Raw genomic sequence first — 22886 nt, forward strand, 5'->3', positions numbered from 1 at the left:
AGGCTTGGCAATAATTCACAGTGTCCACCGTCCGGGCAGCAAAGTCAAGGGAAAAGAATGTTGCTGATGCAGAGCCGGTGACACAGGCTTTGCCCGGCCGAGTGTGTCTGTGTGTCCACTGATAATAGCTTTCTTTTCAACATTGAAAACGTATTGTTGCTGTGCCTCAGTCCGATGCGTCTAGACAATACCCCATGAGGCAAAGCAGCAAAACAAACCGCTTTGCTTGGAACTGAATAAGCAATAAACAAAGAAGGCAAAGAGGGATCTGCCCTGACTCACAAAGACTTGTCGCTGTTGGTTTTCATATAAGGACTGCAGAAATAATTGGTGGAATGAGCTGTCAGTCAGCCAAAAATCAATAATCTCAGATAAATGCCTATTATCAGAAACCCCTCCCCTGTCCCCTGTGTGTGTTAGCCATCCTCTAGTCCAGGGGTCGCAACCCAAATGTTAAAAAGAGCCATTCTGTCATCTTAACAAAAATCTAACCACCACTTTGGGAGCCACAACAAAAGTTTTCCATCTTGGCTGGAATTATGTCTCAGTATGTGCTGATGTGCTTTAATAGGCTAAAAAATTATATAACAAAAAAACAGAATTTCTTTTCACTGCTTTAAGCTTTAGCTCAGCTATAGCTGCTTTTCTCGCATCTCCGGCAGGAACCTTTTCCTCAACAGTAGAACAGTTTCTTCTTAAAAATCTGTGAACGTTCTACTTTTTACACGGCTAAAGTAGCTTCTCATTGGCCAGGTTCTTGTCCGAATTTTCCCATACCACCTTAAATGGTGCCTGAGGTGCCAGAATGTAACCGCTGCACCATTTAAGGTGGAACGGGGAAAACGTGATTGAGAAGCTAGCTTCATAGCTTGTTGCCGACCGCTGTTCTTGTGTCTGATACGCTTGTACCAGCAACACACACACACACACTACCATGTCAGTGTAACTGCTGTGCTAAGATTGGATCACCACATACAGAACATCTGGACAACAGCAGTCCTGTGGTCAGAAACTGAACAATGAGGCAGAAGGGGGCTGATATATTGTGCAGTGACAGAGTTTCTAATAGCTTTTATTATGTTTTAAGTATTGACCTTCAAATAAAATGCTACTGGCCTCCTTCTGCCAAATCCATTGTCTCATGCCCTACATAGTGCACTACCACAGGGAGCAGGAAGTCGGTTCAGATTCATCCACGGTCTCATAAGCACATCTATATTTCATCAGCCTTTTGTTTGATTGAGTGGTTTGAATGATGTTGCCACAAGGGGTTTAGCCCAGTTTACTTGTGTTACTCTCGTGGGAGAAAGTGAGTAGCACTTTTTAAAAAGGGTGTCTGTTTCACTCCAACACCAGACAACAGGGTTGCTGTCCTAGTGCCTTGTGACCAAGTATACTTCTGGCCACTTCTATTGAGCGGGGCACTCTGCGGGAGCCAGGTCTCTAGCTATCTCCTGAGATTTTGGTGGGTTTTGTCCTTTAACGTGACCAAGAACCGCCTGCTTTGACAGCAGGAAGCCAACTGACTAACGGAGCAACTATTAACCTTCGTTTTTACGGGAAGACCTGGATGCACTTTGAGAAGATTGAGAGAGGTTTCGGTGAAATGATTTTGGCAACTTCAGTGACTACTGACTTCTAGTGTTTGTTAGTGTGGCGTGCACCTGTCTTCATGCCAGTCTCACAGCCGTCATCAGGGCCCGAGCTCCTGAGAGGGGACGAAGCCCGGCAAGGACAGCAGGGAGAGGAACACCGCGAGAGAGGGCTGTCTCCTCAGCGCCGTCTCTAGTCCTGCAGCGAGGCCACATTAAACAAAAGCCTCATATTCAATCCGCGCAGACAAGCTGCGAGTGGAGGCCAGTAACGAGGAGTGGCAACAAGCTCTCGTTCCTTCAGGTACTCAGAACATCAGAGAGGGAACAGAGCGAGGGAGAGAGAGGGAACAAGAGCTCGTTGCTCGGGCTTCATCCCCGCTCAGAGCGAGGGTCCCACCTTCCTGTTGGGTCTCGATAAATAAGGGAGAAATAAAGGGTAAAACAGGTTAAAAAAAATCTCTGGTTCCCCCACCACTGACCAGTGATGGCGATCTTGGCTGACCATTTGGACGTTCCTTCCAGCACGGCTTGCTTGGCGCTCTTCAGGTGGGTCAAAAAGTCCTCCTTGGAGAGCTGAAACATGTCCTGGATGACCTCGAAAACCTCTGGACGGTTCTTTTCCCGGATCTTCATCCTCTCCTTCATGGCCATGATGATGTTCTGGGTCTTGTCCTCTGCACCATGCTTGGAGCTCTTCTCGACGGCACCTGCAGGGGGTGAGAGAGAGACCACCAGAGAGCATGAACAGAGGGGCTGCGAGAAATTACATGACAAAACAGTTCTTTCCCCACTATGCACTTTATTAGAAACCCCAGCTTTACACTTCCACTGGCCACTTTATGGGCTCCACCAACCTCTTGTAGGTGCACAAGAGCTGCTCTATGGTCAAAGACTGACTGATGAAGGGCCAGTGGATAGCTAAAGGTGGAGCTACAAGGGAGAGCATTCTGATGAGGTGGACAAGCAGTGTATATATATATACACCTGTGTTTATCTTTTCAAAAATGTTTTTATTTAGTTATTGTATTTTTGTAAAGTAGCCTTAGGTTTGAACTGCTCTCTCTCTTTCCCCGTCTCCTGTGACCTTAACTCAATTATCCGATGTGCAATGTTGAGCGAAGCTGTGAGCATTCACAGAAATCAGTTCATCTGCAGCTAATTATGTTGTATTGCAGGCGGTTTGACCTTATATAAAGGGTAGCATTTCCTTTTACAGTCCCTTAAGCCCCTAATTAACCAGGTAAGCATGAGGTACCAACTCCAAAGTACTAGGCCATTAATTTGAGTGACATCACAGAACATTTCAAGACAGCGAATGCAGTCACTGGGTAAATCTGGGTAAAATGGCTAAAATAATAGCAAGTCACTAAGTTTCAAACTAAACTTCGCTGCAATGTTTAAGCAGGAACGTAATCGGAAAAGTCTCTAAAGAGATGTCCAGTGAGTTTTCCGCTATGCTGGGTTCCCCGTTCTTGCTGGTTGGTTGTAGAAGGGAATTTTATTGCTGATTTTTAAAAATGTATTTATATTAAGCATGCATAAAATACGTTTTTTAATCAAAGTAAAATCTAGATTAGTTCATTTTATCCAAGTGTGATCCTCCGGAAAACCTAGGAGTCCTATTTATTCTGTTTATAACATAGAAATAAGCACTTAGAAATACCATTTACCAAGAGAATATTCCAGCTTACTTTCCTGCTTAGCCCCTAAAAACCCCATTAAAGCTTATTATTCAGTAACAACAGGTACTTTAATGCAAAAGCACTGAGCTATACTTTCATAGGTTATAGTATTGTATAATAACCCTTCATGCCCGCCGGTAGCCCCTGGTCATATAAGGGGTAAACACAAGACATTAGGGCATACTTTAGTGTACGTCTGCACTCGCCACCTTCTTACTCAAAGTAATTATACAATTATGAGATATAGCAGCCAAAGAGAGCTAAAACAGTGTGAATAATTCAGGCTTTGGTCTTTTAAAGACATTTCAACTTTTATTTCATTAGATTTTTTTTAACGGTTAATGCTGGAACTGTTAAAACTGTTGCCAGGTGTGAGATCTACCATCCCGCAGAGTCTAGTTCCAACCACATGTGCCACATCTGCTCCGGCTAAGTAACTTCTGATTGGCTAGATCAGATGCATCAGTGGCAGGTTAGCAGGTCAGATGCAGGTTGGAACCAAACTTTACAGGAAAGTGGAGCTCCAGGAGGAGGGTGGGGTGGAGACCACTGTTTTAAGCAAACTGAATGTGGTGAATAAATATGCTCATTTATACTGCTTTTGATTTTATTTATGTTTTATATTATATCAATTTCCAAAATAAAGAAATAAATAATAAACATTACTCTTAATTTTACCAAATCTTTAAATGTAAAAGTAAGAAAGTATTTTTTTTATTTATTTTATTTTGCCAGGCCTTTAAATAATGACAATTAAATGACAATTTACCAGGCCTAAAATTAAAAGTAGTTTTTCCCTTGTGTTACATTAAACTGCTGGCTACTGAGTTGCATTCATTTTACAGTTGTTGAGTAAAAATACAGGATTTTACTATTTTAATACAGCTCATTACTGTAACTGTACCGGCACATCACATGAATTAATGTGAAAATAATGCTGGTAAGTAATTATTAAACTAGCAGCCAGTAATTTATTGTAATTTTACGCTGGGGGACTTAAGTACCTGTACAGGACCCTTTCTCTGACAGTGTATATTATTACGTACAGTCGCAGGACCTCACTGCTAGGAATTTTACTCATATTATTGTTTCATGTTACAACCTGAACTTGATGCATTACAATCCACCTGACACACTGCCACACACACACACACACACACACACACACACACAACGTACGCTTCCATACAGCTTTCCTCTGAGTCATACAAACACTTACACACACACACACACAGACAGTTTATCTTGCACTCTGACTCACACACACATTCTCACTCTCACGCATGAGCACAGTCTCTCTCACTCACTCAGTCACACACATATACACACTCACTCTCTCTCTTTGGCTATGATGATTTATTTTGATGGCTCATTCTATAAATCTCGCTGAATAAAGACCCATTTGCTGCACTGGCAGGCGGCCATATTTGTGAGGGTCACTTCAAAAGGGAGCTTCACAATAGGCAATAATACATGTCACACTCACAACAGCGTGATTACAGACCATAACACATCACTCTCACAGCACTACCAGTACAGCACAGCTTTAACCAGAAACACGTTCGCCCAGGAAATGCACGCTTTTAATGCGAGCAGCTGGAATGACTCTGACAACGAAACAGATATTTTGAAATCACACCGTAAAAAATGATTCAGTGTTTTAACTCGGAAGCCTTAAAACACCCAGTTCCCGGAAAGTAAAACACAGATTACTGTCCTGTTAGCTTACTGTTAGAAATGAATTGAATTCAAAATATTAAGGCAGCCAGGTTTACTTATTTTTTAAATTCTAATTATTTATTTTTATTTTTATCCAATTTTCTCTCCAATTTAGTCGTCTCCAATTCCACCCGCTAGTTAGGACTCCCCGAGTCACACAATACTATCAACACTAGGAGGGTGAAGGCAGCACAGGCTTCCTCCGAGACCTGTGGAACCAGCCACCGCTTCTTTTCGAACTGCCGCTCACACAGCATCACGTCACGGGACGGCCGAACGTCCTCAGAGGAAAGCGCCAACCACCAGATCTGCTACGCCAGCTGACAGACGCCTGCGCTGACTAGTATCGCTATGAGAGATGGGGGGAGTGGGGGGGCCATCCTACCCACCCAGAGAGAGCGAGGCCAGTTGTGTTCTCTTGGACTCCGGCTACGGACGGCTGTAATCTCTTACAGCCAACCTCTTAATGATACAGCCAATGCTTTTTACAGTGCCCTTCATTCAAATATTAATATATATAATGTTTTTTTTGCCATTTTTACTTTCCGGTGTAATTTAAGCTCTGCAGCTTTCTCTTACATGGCATGAAACCTTTATGACGACTGGACCAACAGAAATGCCCCAACATTACTTTGAATAATAACTGTTTATATTAACTTACATGAGAAGCAAGGTACTTTTTTGCTTTGTGTTTCCCAAAAAAAAAAAAAAACAGAAAATGTTCCCACTTCTAAGAAGTTGTCAAATCAGTCATTCATGTATTTTTGTGTGTATTTTCCTATTAATCAATTTAAGAAGCACAAAGTCTCCCAATGTCTAATTATCACATCTGCGAATTAAACTATCAACTAAGCTAATTTAGCAAATACAACATTCTAAATAAATTAGTTTGGCATATTGTGTTGCGTGCAAGCTTCACAATCATAAGATTTACAACTGCCAAATTTTTCTAAGTGATTTCTTCAAAAAGGAATCATGAAGAAGGTTTACATGGGTTTAAAAGTACATAGCACAAAGTTCACATACATCTCCGTTTACATTCTGCCACAGGTTTTTAGTGCCACAAACAAAAAACAACACACAACAACTAAGCAGGCTTGAATGAGTCAATACAGATTGGAAATTGAATGTAACATTAAATTTATTATGCAATCAACTATGAAATGAACAATGGAATTACGTTTAAATTTAAATAGTATAGCAAAACTACAAAACTCATAAACTTGTAAAGATTCATAGTGCAAGCCAAAAGTTTTTAGCTGACGTTTACACTCTTGGCGAGTAATGTGAAGATGTATGTGGTCAATTCTGCTGCATATATCAAGCTTTTAAACCTGCAACTCTTTTCATAAAAGCTCTCCGCACGTTTTTGTTTTTGATCTGAGGAGGAGGGCCTGGCCCCAGATCAACACTTTCACTTTAACGGTCAAACCACGCCAGCACACTGCCACTCAACACACGGACTGGAGTAACAAACTGCTTCTCCACTCAAAGTATGACCTGCCACTTATCCTGACTGATTGAGAATGACACATTTGTGCTCTTGGACTTGTGGCCCAGAGAAAATTTAGAAAAGTAAACAAGATTTTTTTTTTTTTTTGATGTTTCCTTTCTGACAAGTAGAGATGACTAAACCAACTCTTCCATCATCAGTTCAGATCTACCGGCAGAACGTCCTGCTGATTTGCACATCTTTTTGTGTTGGAGATGAGAGGGGAGGGGCATTTTTTAAAAGGTTTACGCCATGTGCAGTTAGAATTGTGACGAGGATGGATGTTAATAGCATCTGACAGCACTCATTTTCTTGGCACAGGAAAGTGAAGTACATTAGACGTGCTGTTTCTATTGTCAAGTTATCACTACAGCAGAAGGTGAGGATGGCAACATAGCCACTTTATTGGAAACACCTACCTTGTACTTTCACTCACTGGCCATTTTACTGGAAATTCCTACATTGTACTTCCACTCACTTGGCCGCTTTAATGGAAACACTTTCCTTGCGCCTCCACTAATTGGCCACTTTATTGGAAACACCTACCTTGTATCACATCTAATTCTCCACTTTATTACAAACACCTACCTTGTACTTTCAATCATTGGCCATTTTATTGGAAACTCCTACATTGTACTTCCACTCGACCTGGCCACTTTATTGGAAACACTTTCCTTGCACCTCCACTAACTGGCCACTTTATTGGAAACACCTTCTTTGTGCCTCCATCAACTGGCCACTTTATTGGAAACACCTTCTTTGTGCCTCCATCAACTGGCCACTTTATTGAAAACACCTTCATTGTGCCTCCACCAACGGGCCACTTAATCAGAAACGTCTACCTTCTACTTCCACATGCTGGCCACTTTACTAGAAACACCGACCTTATATTTTCACCTGCTGGCCACTTTATTGAAAACACCTGCCCTCTACTTCTACTCGCTGGCCACTACATTTTGAAAACAACTACCTCGTAATTTCACTCACTGGCCACTTTATGAGAAACACCTACCTCCTACTTCCACTTGTTGGCCACTTTATTAGAAACATCCACCTTCTACTTCAACTCATAGCAACTTCATTAGAAACACCTTCCTTGTACATCCACTCACTGGCCACTGTATCAGAAACATCTACCTTCTACATCCACTCACTGACCACTTTGATTGTTTCCACTTTCACCGATGACTCTGTAAGCTCCAACTACATTATAGGTCCATAATATTTACTGTAACTCTAGCTCAGCTGTTGCTGCACAATTCACCACCCTTTTTTTGACTGCTCGTTGGTCAGTTTCTGACCACAGAATTTCCATTGTCCAGATTTAATTTACTAGGCTGAGAGTGGACCACTGAAGAAGGACTAGTGGATGACTAACACAAACTGTGCATCAACAGATGAACTACAGGCTGTAACTGTTACTGTAGCTACAGGAGAGGTGTTTTCTTTCCCTGTATTCCACTGTAAGTCACTTTGGACCCAAATGTCAGCTGAGTGTGAAATAACCGAACTTACGCTGGAGGCAGTCTGCGTTCAGCAGGTCCTGGCACTTCTCGTGACATTTGACCCCACACTCTGTGCAGCGCATTCCCTGTCGCGCGATACCCCACAGCAGCCCCTCACACTCGTGGCAGTATGTTGGGGCTGTTGCTGTCCAGACTTCAAAATTATGGGGTGTGGTGGAAGAGATGGGATAGATCAAAGCCTGTAGTGTCTTCCTCAGGACCTGCAGTTTCTACAGCGGACAGAAAGAAAGAGAAAAGTGAGGGACAGGGAATACGGCTAAACACCTTACCGACAAATACTTTAATAATCCATATAATTTGTCATATAACATGTCGCTGCTGTCGTATCAAAACCTCGTATCTCCAAAACGGTAACTTTTCAGGAGAAGGAAAAAACATTCGTAACTTTTAATGTTAGTCAATGGAACTAGACTTTTTTTTACAAGTCATTCTGGGCCGATTCGCTTGACCCATTCACCATGAAATTCAAACACAATGTAAAGGGTAACAGTTATTTTCAAATTATGTCAAAAATGAAAAAGATATGAGGTTTTGTTCCCACGGCAGCGATATGTATTTACATGGTGAGGAACTGATGCATGTGCACATACACCGATCTTACTATGAACCCACAGCAGCTTCAGTCTACAGCTGAGTGAGCAAATAACATTAGCCACTGGTTTGACTGAAATGTTGTTTGTTTGGAAATATTTTAGTCTGGAAACGACGAAAAGCAAAACAGCTACTCGTAATGTGTGTAAGCCAGTGTGCCGAGGGATGGGAGTATGGCTGTATACAATACAGCCATTTCAATCAAGCACCTGCAGAGGTTTCACGTGAAAGAGTACCAGGAGCTCATGCTAGCTAACACACAGCAAGACGCCACCCGGCAACCTGTTGGAAAACTTAGAGCCCAGGTAGAATCATGTCATCTGGAACTGTACAACCGAGTGTCTTCACAGACTTCACTAATACAGCCGCTGCTGTATTCCTAACACCTGCCCAGTCGGTGGGCACAGTCTGTGATCTATCTGAAACGTCCAGAAGGCCCAGTGACCGTTTCCCACAACTTTTTTCCCACTGCATCGTAAAACATAACTGGTGAATTCCTCTGTAACATCCTAATTATGCTGGTAGTTAATCTAATGTGTAAGGCTCCTGAAGTCCTAACCAATGGGAGAGCTCACTTAGATGTCTCTACCTCGATACCACAGAGGAACCCATTCTGATTGGACAATTTTGTGTTGGTTGTTTTAAGAAGCCTTTCATTGGAGGGCTCTGAAGGTTCCCCACTAAATAAACTCACACGTTCCACACAAATGAGACTGTTTTTCCCTAAAACTGTACTCTGCTCTAATATAGAAGTCAGCAGAGCAGTGATGGTGATTATTGATAATCATTTATATCATTTATATAAGGAGGCCATATATAACATCCACTACTTCTCTCCTAAACCTCCCAGTCTCAGCGCTGCAGCGTCTCTCCCTCTCTTCCCACGCTGAGAAAGAAAACAAACACCCCTCTGTTCAGCGTGAGAGCTTTGCAGCTTGAGTTTTACAGTCACTTTCACAGGAGAGTCAGGTGATCTCGGGGGTGGAGAGAAGCCTTCGCCTTTTTTAGCATCCTCATGAAAGAGAAGAGTCAACGTTCAACATAAATCTGACCGTTTATAGCACAGAAAGTGAGAGAGAGAGAGAGAGAGAGAGAGAGAGAGAGAGAGAGAGAGAGAGAGAGAGAGACATAGTGAAGAGCGAGAAGGACAGAGAAAGACTGAGAAAGACATAGAGGGGAGAAGTGAGAGAGAAGGGGAGGCAGAGACACATAAAGAAGAGTAAGAAGAACTGAGAAAGACATAGGGGGCAAGCGAGAGAGAAAAGAGAGAGGAAGATAGAGAGAGGAGAGAGAGACAAAGAGGGAGAGAGAAGAGTGAGAAGGACTGAGAAAGAAAGAAAGAAAGAAAGAAAGAAAGAAAGAAATATAGAAAGAGGCAAGGCTAGAGAGAGAATAGACAGGAAGAAAGATAGAGAAAGAGAAAAACAGAGTGAAAGCGAGAGAAAGAGAGGAGAGAAGGAGGGATAGAAGAGATGGTGGGAAAGACAGAGAAGGAATAAAAGAAAAATGGTGGGAGGGAGAGCAAAAGAAAGAAGGAGGGAAGGAAGAGATGCTGGGAGAGAGGAAGAGGGAAAGAAGAGATGGTGAGAGAGAGAGAGAGAGAGAGAGAGAGAGGGAGACAGAAAAGAAAGAGATAAAGAGAGACAGCGAGACCACCAACAACTACACAGCATATTTGTTAAAAGTGACAAAAACATCATTTGTTTGGTTATTAGAACTTTAATAATAATAATCATAATAATAGTTATTGTTGTAATTATTATAATTAATATGGTTATTTGATTTAGCTCTTGCATTTTTTTTATTATTCATTACTTCTGCTGTAAAGCTCTGACGACACTGTGGTTCACGCAGTCAAGCTAATAAAGCCAGACAGAGAGAGACAGACAGAAACGGAGAGACAGAAGGAGAGGGAGGAAAAGGAGAAACACCACAACAGAGAGAAAGAGAAGCAAGAAAGAGGGAGTACTAAGAAGATCTCATTCTGTTTGTCTCTCTCTCATCTGCACTTTACTGAAACACTGATCACATTCACAGATCCATACCACAGCCCAAAATCAGCCGATAATCCACTCAACTGTCTCCCAGAGTCTCAGTCTCTCAGCAAACGCTGCGTCTCACACTAACGAATCAAATTACTCTGGACTGTTACCAGAGACGGATCCGGGGCTGATTAAACTGCACTAACACTTTACACACTCTTTACACTCTACACTAAGACACTCTGCAATGCATTCTTCAGGAGGAACATCCATCAGACAGAGCAAAGGCCTCGCAGAGCTCGAGTAGATTTACTAGTAGTTTCCATGAAAATGTTTATGGATCAGAATCACTTGGATGTGTGAGGAATCAGACTCGGTGGGACTGGCGTGTACAATAGACTCTATATAATTCTACTGTTCCTTTGATCATTAAATGTTTACATAGAATTTTTTTTCATTTTTCAGACAACCCTTTAAACAAAGAAATGATAAAATGATAAAATAATGATATTCATGCTGAGTATGTAAACGATTGTAATGAAGTCCTCAGACATGCAAGTGCACTTGGTTCATAAAGTGAGTCTGACTCTTTAGCATGATCAGAAAGACTCTTTAACTACAGCTTCCACTACTGGTCATAAAGCTGTGGTAAGCTGCTGGTCAGACTGAGGTTTGGGCAGAAATGATTCTGTACAGATATGTAATGATGCAGAGTGTTGGAGCAGCTCTGTGTTCTGGTGAGAGCCGACAGGGCGATACGGTAAACATGTAACATCACGACGATACTTTAGGAACTTTTCACGATACATGATATGTTACTACATTATATCCACGATACGCTCAGAAAAGCATATTCTGACATATTTTGGTGTCATTTATCATAATAACTATAAATAATCAATATATTGCTCAAACTCTGTTCTGGTATTCTACTGAAAATGTTCAGCAAATACAGAGGATCGATCGAGAAAGAGAGAGAGAGAGAGAGAGAGAGAGACAGAGAGAGAGAGAGAGACGCACAGAGGGAGAGATATGCAGAGAGGGAGAGAGAGGGAGAGAGAGGTGCGTAGAGAGAGAAGTACACAGAGAGACAGAGAGACAGAGAGAGAGAGAGAGAGAGAGAGACACGCAGAGAGGGCGAGAGAGGGAGAGAGAGATGCGTAGAGAGAGAAGTACACAGAGAGACAGAGAGACAGAGAGAGAGAGAGAGAGAGAGAGAGACACGCAGAGAGGGAGAGAGAGGGAGAGAGAGATGCGTAGAGAGAGAAGTACACAGAGAGACAGAGAGACAGAGAGAGAGAGAGAGAGAGAGAGACACGCAGAGAGGGAGAGAGAGGGAGAGAGAGATGCGTAGAGAGAGAAGTACACAGAGAGACAGAGAGACAGAGAGAGAGAGAGAGAGAGAGAGACACGCAGAGAGGGCGAGAGAGGGAGAGAGAGATGCGTAGAGACAGAGAAGTACACAGAGAGACAGAGAGACAGAGAGAGAGAGAGAGAGAGAGAGAGAGAGAGACTCGCAGAGAGGGCGAGAGAGGGAGAGAGAGATGCGTAGAGACAGAGAAGTACAGAGAGAGAGAGAGAGAGAGAGAGACGCAGAGAGGGAGAGAGAGGGAGAGAGAGGTGCGTAGAGACAGAGAAGTACACAGAGAGAGAGAGAGAGAGAGACGCAGAGAGGGAGAGAGAGGGAGAGAGAGGTGCGTAGAGACAGAGAAGTACACAGAGAGAGAGAGAGAGACGCACAGAGGGAGAGAGAGGGAGAGAGAGAGAGAGAGAGAGACGCACAGAGGGAGAGATATGCAGAGAGGGAGAGAGGGAGAGAGAGAGAGAGAGAGAGAGAGAGAGAGAGAGAGAGAGAGAGGTGCGTAGAAAGAGAGAAGTACACAGAGAGAGAGGTGCAGAGAGAGAGATAGGGAGAGATAGAAAAAGAGGGAAGACAGTAGGGGAAAGAAAAGAGAAAGAGAAGCAAAAAATAGAGAGTAATAAGAATCTATAAACAGACATACATTGAGAGCATGAAGAACGAGAGACAGACAGAGGTATTAAGAAGAGAAAGAGTGTTATAGAGAAAAGACTGGGCCCAGAGAAAGACAGAGGGTGAGGGAGAAGGGGACAGTATGATGAAGAAAAGAAGACAGAGTAAATGCAGAAAACAGAGAGGAGAAATGGAGTGATAGAGAAGAGAGGGTGAAAGGAACAGAGAGAAAAAGGGAAAAAATAAAGGGATTTTTTTGCACAGATCAACTCATATCTTTCTCTCTGCTCTTCCATCCGTCTGAAATATGAAACTAGTGCTGAGGAACTTGTCATAGACCAGCTGAGGGCTGTGTGTGTGTGTGTGTGTGTGTGTGTGTGTGTATTCCCCTGTTGGTCTCAGCGTTTCAGTTCAAAGAGCTCCACTGATAGAGGGTAATTATAATAATAATAATGATAATAAATGTGAGTTACAGTAGGACTTAATTAGCTGCAGGGTTACGAGTTTCTGTGGCCTTTGTTTGCGTGTGGCAGCCACAGCCTTGAACATGAGGGAAGCTGGATCACGCCTCACTGAACTACAGAAACTGCTGCATCCAGTGAAATGCTCATGATATGATGGACAATAAATGACGAGCGTTCATCCAGCTTGTCAGATGCTGATCTCAGATTAGGTTCTGCCTTCAACACTGTGAGCGCTATTATTGTGCAGGATGGTGGAAAACCTCATTTTCCATTCATTTTAATTGTACAATTATTACTGTTGGTTTTCTTTTTACACATTTTACTTAATGAAATGTGTGTGTGTGTATATACACACACACACACCAGGTCCAGGGTGCAGGTTGGGTTTAGGGTTTAGGGTTTAGGTTTGTGAACATTTAAAGAACATTTAGGTGAATTTAGTACATATTTAGTTCAATGTAAGTTAAAGGTAAATTAAGCATCTAAAGTTTAATATCCAATAATAGCTTACAAACACAAATGGGGTACACTCGTAAAAATAGATGGTTCTTCAAGGGCTCTTTAGTAAAGAAAATGGTTCTATATAGAACCATGAACACTTAGAGAAGCCTGTGCATAACTAAAGGATTTGCATCATGAAAGTGTTTTAAGAATGTGCTATAGACGGTTCTATATAGAACCTTTTTGAAAATGGTCACATATAACACTAAAAAGCATTCTTTTTAAAAGAATGAAAAGAACCATCTACAGAACATTCTCCATCGATTAGAAGAACCATTTCATGATTTAAAGAGCTCTTTAATCTTTCAAAGGCATGAGTGTTCATGGTTGCACCATCAGGAGAACACTGAACAACGGCTCTCCAAAAAGAAGCTTGTGGCCCATCTGCAGTTTGCTACAGATCACATGGACAAGCCAGAAGACTATTGGAACAGTGTTTTGTGGACGGTTAGACGGATGTTTTTGGTTTAAATGAGAAGCGTTATATTTGGAGAAGGGAAGACACTGCATTCCAGCATAAAAGCCTTATCCCATCTGTGAAACATGGTGGTGGTAGTGTCATGGTTTGGGCCTGTTTTGTTGCATCTGAGCCAGAACGGCTTGCCATCATTCACGAAACAACAAACTCTGAAACATTCCAGCAAATTCTTAAAGAAAATGTCAGGACATCTGTCCATGAGCCAAAACTCAAGAGAACATTGGTCATGCAGCAAGATGACAACACTAAGCACAAGTCCTTCTACCAAAGAATGGTTAAAAGGGAATAAAATTAATGTTTTGGAATGGCCAAATCAAAGTCCTGACCCTAATCCTGTAGAAAGGTTGTGGAAGGACCTGAAACAGCAGCTAATGGGAGGAAATTCACCAACATAACAGAGTTGAAGCTGTTTTGTAAAGAAGGCTAAAACTCCACCAAGATGATGTTCAGGATTAATCAACAGTTACCAGAAATGTTTAGTTGCAGTTATTGCTGCACGAGGGGGTCAAACCAGATACTGAATGCAAGGGTTCACATTGTATTGGATCATTTTCCTCAATAAATAATCAAGTCTAATATTTTTGTCTCATTTGTTTAAATTGGTTCACTTCATCTTCTATTAGGACTTTTAGGTCAAATGTATGCAGAAATATAGACAATTCTCAGCAGATATGTTCAAATTATGTAGAAAACGATCAAAACATCTTGAACCTCAGCGCATTGGACAGAGTGCAGTCAACCCAACTAGACTTTAAACAACTAGAATCATCTCAGGAGGAGTTCAAGAGTCATTCACCCGCATCAAATCACCGAGGCTCTAATCACTCATCTGTAAACGATGAATTGATCGCAAAACGCCAGGTCCGTTATCGCCGGAATTAAGTGCTTTTGTAGAAGCTGTTGAAGCTATAAATTCTTTGCAGTGCTGTGAGACTGAACTGAACACTTTCCTGTCCCTACTGGCCTCCGTGTTCAGCATATGGCTGGGACTGCAGTTTTGGGTCTGAGCTCTCTCTAAGGGGATCTCGCTCTCTCTCTTTCTCTTTCTCTCTCTTATTTCTGTGCATACTGGATAAGGCTCCAACATCTGTTCAGCCTACTTACAAACTGCTGCTGTAAACTCCTCTCTCTTAGCTATGTGTAGCCTATTTACTGTACAATAACACTTTGGGGGACTCCAGTCTACCTCAGCAGTCACCTGAGCCTCTTATCATTTCCCTACAATTTCATATTAAACCGCAGCTATGATTTCTGACCATGTGCTGTTCATTAACGCCAAACTGATAACAGGCTTAACAACAGCCCCTCTCTTCTTCCCCCAGTCTCGTAAAACAAGACGGAATAAGCAGTATTCCTTTTGTCAGCAGGAGCTGTCTTAGACCAAGAGGACTAAAGAAAATAGTTCACAGGAGAAACTGATTTAGAGAGACATTCAGTAGTAAACTACTTTTGAAATTATGTTGGATTGACTGGATCAATGCTACAGGTGTGACTTTGCGCTACAGGTGCGATCACTGTGGTCCTAGAATTCTCTGGCATTCTCCAATTCTCACTGTGGTCCTAGAATTCTCTGGCATTCTCCAATTCTCACTGTGGTCCTAGAATTCTCTGGCACTCTCCCATTCTCACTGTGGTCCTAGAATTCTCTGGCATTCTCCAATTCTCACTGTGGTCCTAGAATTCTCTGGCATTCTCCAATTCTCACTGTGGTTCTAGAATTCTCTCTGGCATTCTCCCATTCTCACTGTGGTCCTAGAATTCTCTGGCATTCTCCAATTCTCACTGTGGTTCTAGAATTCTCTCTGGCATTCTCCCATTCTCACTGTGGTCCTAGAATTCTCTGGCATTCTCCAATTCTCACTGTGGTTCTAGAATTCTCTCTGGCATTCTCCCATTCTCACTGTGGTCCTAGAATTCTCTGGCATTCTCCAATTCTCACTGTGGTTCTAGAATTCTCTGGCATTCTCCAATTCTCACTGTGGTTCTAGAATTCTCTCTGGCATTCTCCAATTCTCACTGTGGTCCTAGAATTCTCTGGCATTCTCCAATTCTCACTGTGGTCCTAGAATTCTCTGGCATTCTCCAATTCTCACTGTGGTCCTAGAATTCTCTGGCATTCTCCAATTCTCACTGTGGTCCTAGAATTCTCTGGCATTCTCCAATTCTCACTGTGGTCCTAGAATTCTCTGGCATTCTCCAATTCTCACTGTGGTCCTAGAATTCTCTGGCATTCTCCCATTCTCACTGTGGTCCTAGAATTCTCTGGCATTCTCCAATTCTCACTGTGGTCCTAGAATTCTCTGGCATTCTCCCATTCTCACTGTGGTCCTAGAATTCTCTGGCATTCTCCCATTCTCACTGTGGTCCTAGAATTCTCTGGCATTCTCCCATTCTCACTGTGGTTCTAGAATTCTCTCTGGCATTCTCCCATTCTCACTGTGGTCCTACAATTCTCTCTGGTATTCTCCAATTTTCACTGTGGTTCTAGAATTCTCTCTGGCATTCTCCCATTCTCACTGTGTTTCTAGAATTCTCTCTGTTATTTTCCCATTCTCATTGCGGTTCTAGAATTCTCTCTGGTATTTTCCAATTCTCACTGTGGTTCTAGAATCCTCAATAGAATTCTCATTGTGGTTCTATGCTGCTCTGTGTGTCTTTAAAATATTCAGGGTGATTTTAGAATTCTGACGAGTGGTTTTAGAATTCTCTCCGTGGTTCTAACTCTCACTGTGGTTTTGGAATTCTCAGCTTTGTTCTAGAATTCTTAATATGGTCCTAGAGTTTAGAAAGTCATTGTAGAATTACACATGTGGTTTCAGAAATCTCAGTGTAGTTCTATAATGTCCTGTGCGGCTTTAAAATATTCAGTGTGGTTTTAAATTTCTTAGTTTGGTTCAAGAATTGTATCAGTAGTTCTAGAATTCTAAGTGGGGTTCTATAATTCTCTCAGGCATGCTCATTGTAGTTGTAGAATTCTCACACTCTGTGTGCTTCTAGAATATTCAGAAATCTCAATGTGGTTCTAGGCTTCCTTCCGTCGTTCTCCAGGTTTCACTGTGGCCTCAGAATTCCTTGCTTTGTTCTAGAATTCTCAATGTGTTCCTAGAAATTACAGTGTTTTAGAACTGAAATTGTGGTTCCAGAACTCTCAGTGTACTTCTACTATATTCAGTGTGATCTAATAATTCTCAGTGTGGTTCTAGAGCTCTCTGTAGGATATATTGTGTTTGTATTTTGCATTCTGTTCTAGATGGATCTCCTGTTTATCTAACACTGCAGTTACATCAGTTTCACACTTTAAAGGGTCCACTTTCTACACAAATCTAACACGCTAAAGAATCAAACCCACTCAGCTCAAATAAACCCAGAAATGTGTCCCGAGAACTTCTCCAAAAACTCATCCAATACAAACGATAACCAAACTGAAGTGAACCCTGAAACACCTGTTTAGTCCAAACAACCTCTAAAATGTCAGTCCAGTCTTAGTAAGTCCTCAAATGCTCGTTCACACCAAATAAACCCAGACATGCCCATCCAGTTCAAGTGAACCTGAAAATGCCAATCCAGTCCACAGCCTTTATCAACAGGAGCTCTGTCAGGTGACTTTTCCCGCTCCTGCTCCCACTCTCAGAAATGACTTTACCAAGCTATTTACATCGCTTCAGTCTCTCCGCCTTATTTATTCATCTGATTCATCTGACGCCGATCAATTAATGCTGAGAGCAAGGGATGGAGGTCAGCAGAAAGGAGGAGTAATTCTCCCTTCATTGATTAAGGCTCTCTCATCCTTCTCTCACAGCACTGGCTTTACCGCAGAAATCAAAGTGCTGCGCTATAATTAAAAGTGGAATCATTGAAGCCTGAGCAAATAAAGCTACAAACCAAAAAGCTTGCAGCCTTCCTTTACTGCTCAGATACACGAGCACAGTAAGTACACTGGACTCAAGTGGATGCACTGTGGAGACGCTTTAAGTGTCATATTTGGCTTTATAGGAAGTGCACTCTACAAGCTAAATGGACCTGAGGTTTCGGCACGCTCTCCTTTCGGCGTATATCCTGACTCCTGTTGCATGATGAGTCACTGCTACACAGTGAAAACTTGGTCATAGTACTAAAACACTGTATTGATTCCTGCTCTGTGCTCCACTGTTTCGGTAGCTTCTTCCTATAATCAAGATTTTGTAAAGAAACTGTGAAAAGACTGTAAACTCAAAAAGTCCCAGACCACCCTTACGTTTAATTTCATTTGCCATTAAGTACAAGACATTCATTTTTTAGCATAAGAACAAAAGACAGACATACAGGATCAGGATCAACAACTAAATATGACTTTTTTCCATATTTAGTGTGTCCACTCTTTGCCTTTCTTACAGCTTCCATTCTTTTCAAAGACATTTTTCCCCAGCTTCAAATATCAGTCTGAGAAGTTGGTCTCTACTTCACTACCTCGCCAACCAAGTAATGTCAGAACTTGGACAGAAACACCTGTGCAGTTTTTTCAGATTTAAAGTAAGAGCAGAGCTCGAAGATTGAGAGCTTTACCCTCATATTCTCCAGGGTGTATTTTGGTTTGTCCGTCTGAATTTACGTGACCAAATCATAAGGCAAATTATTCAGTAACTGCATGAAATAAATGTACATTTTTCTTTTATTTACTGATTTATTTTAAAAGCTCCCCTCACATTAACAGAACGTGTGTTTTATGATCTACACAAATTGCTACATGCTTACAATTCACTGCTGAAAGCCAAAAATCTCCGACGCTCTTTGTGTTGTTTTCTAAAAGTGATGTTTCCAGAGCAGATCACTGAAGAGACGCCGTCTGTTTATAGTTTAGAGCCCAGATTTGGGGAAAAACGGGTCGACTTTCAGTAGAAAAACAAAGTTCAGCTTCTTTTATTATAAGGGTTTAAAATGACGTCACCGTCTATTAGACTGGAGAGAAGAGCTACAGCCTCACACGACGCCCAGCTTCTGAATGGAACTTATGAAATATGGACATTATGAAGAACATGACGAAGTGGGTTTTGGAACCACTGGTGGTCTCAAGGAGTTGAAGAGGTTAAGTGAAGAGTTAAGTGAAAACAAATACATCCATTATAATGAATTCTCATAAATCCTGTTTTTTTATCGTGCATTCCATGTAATATCAATCAACTGCTGAGAGGTTGTTTTGACGAAGTAAAAATAACAAAAAACGTATGAAATTAAACTTGAATTTGTATTTTTTGTTGTTTCTTTCTTTCTTTCTTTATTTGCAAAAGCAAATAACTTCAATGGTCATTTCATGTTTCAGAATTAAACAAAGCCCATTAATGGTCAATATTAAACATCTATAGGATCAGACCTTGAAAAACCCTAAGGCTGAAGGTCAAATGGCTCACTGCTCCCTATATAGTGCATAATGTGACCTCTGAAATTTGACCTATAACACTCAGATATTGCGCTTTATGTCTAATATACATTGTTGGCTGAACTCATGGCTGAACACACACTGAGCTCTGTTTGGATGCAGTAGCTGTTATTTTAAGACCTACGTGCTGCACTTTGTAGTGAGAAGTGAGCCGTTTGAGATTCTGCCTAAAGTGGTTGGAGGCAGTGTTGTGTCACCTGACCCGAATACTGTGTGAAGATTGGCCGAACTGATTTATCGGGTTCTACTGAAGAACGACACTAGCGTTTGGCCCCTTTGGCTTGCAGTGCCCCCAACAGTGGACAACAATGGCTTTTCTGACAAAACATATTTCAGGTTCAGGATACGCCACGTGTTAAGACTAACTCACAGTTTTGGTGTTCTACCACATCTTGCAGGTGGTTGTTAGACATTCCATTTTCTTTATATATTACAATAACTTTGAACTCTAGTTTTGGAAACTCCTGTTTTTTCATTTGACTTTCTCCTTTCTTATGCATGTGTAGAGTCTCCTGAGAAATAAGACGAATAATTTGAGCTTAAGGACAATTTTGCTTGGAAATTAAAAGAATGAAAGACAGCCTCTGACTTTTGCCCAGCAATGCATGTTGTGTTTATTGTGGTCATTTTCCAGTGTAGACCGTGTTGTGGTGCATGCGAATGCTGCTGTAACAATGCACTGACTGCTGAATATAAATTTTCTGTAGCAATTTGCGCAAAAGAGAAAGCCATTAGACTGTGATTGCACGCGCGCGTGTGTGTGTGTGTGTGCATATACGAGGGCATGTGAGCATTCATGTGAGTGTGTGTGCTGTTGCCTCTGTCATGGTGTGTGAGAGATGAGTCTTTATGCATGGTAGATTACATTAGTGACATACGGATGGTCTCCATTAAGCAGTGATTGGCTGATTTTTGGGTTGTGTGTGTGTGTGTGTGTGTGTGTGTGTACAGCACTTACTAGGTCCTCGTTGTTGAGGGTGGATCTGGTCACGAGCGCGAATGAAATGCCTGCCTTTCGAGCAGCCAAAGTCTGCAGAGAGAAAAGCACTTAATATTAGCAAAAAGAAGCTCAACTAAGATTCACACTGGCTGTCAAAAGTTTGGATACAACCTGCTTTTCAAAACATTTTCAATTCAAATGAGCATTTTCCGTGTCATATTACATGTATAAAAACCTGAACAGCTTTATTTAGAAGAAAATAACATCAATACCAGTCACAGCAGCTTTGGTCAGCAAAACGTCTTAACAAATTACATTCATTTAAAAGAAATTCACCAGTTTTGCGTAGCTGACTTTAATGAATGAAGCAAATTTTTGTGCAAAAACAAGCACGGTATTATTTCACTTATGCTGACCTCTAAAGGGGCTGTTCGGTGTACTCTTATAGATAAACTAAGACTTCCATTCTAAATTGTGTCATAGGAAAGACCACCTTAAAGAACTGCAGTGTTTCCCGTGGTATACATTTTTATTTTAACTTTACTATAGCAATACATTTTTTCAGAATACATAACAACAAATGGATACACATCATTTTGGAATAAAACAAAAAACACATACATAAACCTACATAAAAACACATAACTTTTGTGTTTATGGTTGCTTGGCTAGCTGCTTGGCTAAATGCAGCTACACACACAAGTCACCCCAACTGTGCTCCTGAGTATTTCATTACCAGATATAATAATGTTTACAGTTGTGTTTTTACTGCTTATGGTCAGCGCTTCAGCCAGGCTGCTAACTGCACCATAATGGAGCATTTTTAATCACCAATCTTCCAGTCCAGCCTGGGTCAGATCTATTTCTCAAGACGATGTAAGCTGCTTCTCATACATATAATTCTCATACTTAAGCACAAGCAGAAGGTTTAACTGCTACTACCATCGAGCGTGCTACTTTGGAAATAAAGCCAGAGCTAAACCCCTTGTTGTGATATCAGCACTCAAACCCCTCAGATGTTTAAATCATATTTGGGCTAAGAATTTCTTTCTGTGCTTTTGGAAAAGAAAACGGTCAAATCACACAAGCCACGGTAAGAAATTTTACAAGAACACAAGGTGTCCCCAAACTTCTGATGGGTGATGTACCCTTTAAACGGCTGAGAAAAGCAGCAGAACCGCTGTGCTGAATGAAGTCACGTCTTCTGAAAGGTAGAAATGCTGAATAATTTAACAGGTTGTCTGAGCAAACCGCTCTGCTCAGCCATGAGTCTGGTAACCCAACAGACCGGCTGATCATTTTTTGAAAAATTATTTTACCACCTCGTTCATTTCTTATCAGACTGCAGCAGCAAAGTGTTCACATTTTTCAGGGGAAATTTTATTCAATTAAGCCTGAGTTGTTCAGTGATCTCTAATAGACTTCCTTATGGGGTTTCTGTTACCCATAAAAAAGGACTAAAAAACACTGCATAGCTATAAAGAGCAACAGCCACCACAAAGTCAGAATTTTGCCTATATATTTGTCCACATTTATTAATAGTTTATTATACAGCATCTGAAAATTTAAGGCATGTGGTTTGTGTGATGCTGGTGGAGCATAAGCTTCTATTATCTGTTAGCTATGTTCACCTTACAGATCTAGTACAAACGTAAATATGTCTTGGTTGCTTGAATACATTTGGGGTCAGAGAGAAAAACTATATAAATTAAATTTTTTATGGCCAAACTTTAACATCACAATCTTTCTCTGCTTTGCTAAGTCTTGGGTTCACTACACGACTATTAAAGACTTAACAGTCTCAAAAAGGCTGGACGCCTCACACTAAACTGTTACTTGCAGATTGTTTAGGCGATTAAAATATCGGCTCACACACTAAGCAATCAGAGATCACAGACCACATGCAAATGCATGCGAACTCACGCGAACGCATGCAAACTCACGTGAACGCATGCGAACTCACGTAAACTCATATGAACTCACGTGAATTCACGCAACCTCATGTGAACTCACACAACCTCATTTGAACTCATGCAACCTCATTTGAACTCATGCAACCTCATGCGAACTCACGCAACCTCATTTGAACTCACGCAAACACATGCAAACTCACGCGAACGCATGCAAACTCACGTGAACGCATGCGAACTCACGTAAACTCATATGAACTCACGTGAATTCACGCAACCTCATGTGAACTCACACAACCTCATTTGAACTCATGCAACCTCATTTGAACTCATGCAACCTCATGTGAACTCACGCAACCTCATGCAAACTCACACAACCTCATGCGAACTCACGCAACCTCATGCGAACTCACGCAACCTCATGCAAACTCACACAACCTCATGCGAACTCACGCAAACACATGCAAACTCACGCGAACGCATGCAAACTCACGTGAACGCATGCGAACTCACGCAAACTCATATGAACTCACGTGAATTCACGCAACCTCATGTGAACTCACACAACCTCATTTGAACTCATGCAACCTCATTTGAACTCATGCAACCTCATGCGAACTC

At 41.6% G+C, this 22886-nt stretch overlaps 1 protein-coding gene across 3 annotated transcripts in view; it reads right to left on the reverse strand.

The window, feature by feature from the left end:
- LOC108411445 (protein unc-13 homolog C-like) overlaps nt 1-22886 on the reverse strand; it is a 331641-nt gene that overhangs the window by 260856 nt on the left and 47899 nt on the right. For 2 of the 3 annotated variants that reach the window (XM_037539850.1, XM_037539852.1), the window contains exons 7-9: nt 20374-20445; nt 8004-8223; nt 2075-2302 (exon numbers count right to left, since the gene is read on the reverse strand). In XM_037539850.1, coding sequence (XP_037395747.1) covers nt 2075-2302; nt 8004-8223; nt 20374-20445 — 520 coding nt within the window. The remainder of the gene's footprint in view (nt 1-2074; nt 2303-8003; nt 8224-20373; nt 20446-22886) is intronic. The other variant, XM_037539851.1, reaches the window with a different exon arrangement.

The sequence above is a fragment of the Pygocentrus nattereri genome, chromosome 7, assembly GCF_015220715.1.
Source record: "Pygocentrus nattereri isolate fPygNat1 chromosome 7, fPygNat1.pri, whole genome shotgun sequence".
Classification (NCBI taxonomy): domain Eukaryota; kingdom Metazoa; phylum Chordata; class Actinopteri; order Characiformes; family Serrasalmidae; genus Pygocentrus; species Pygocentrus nattereri.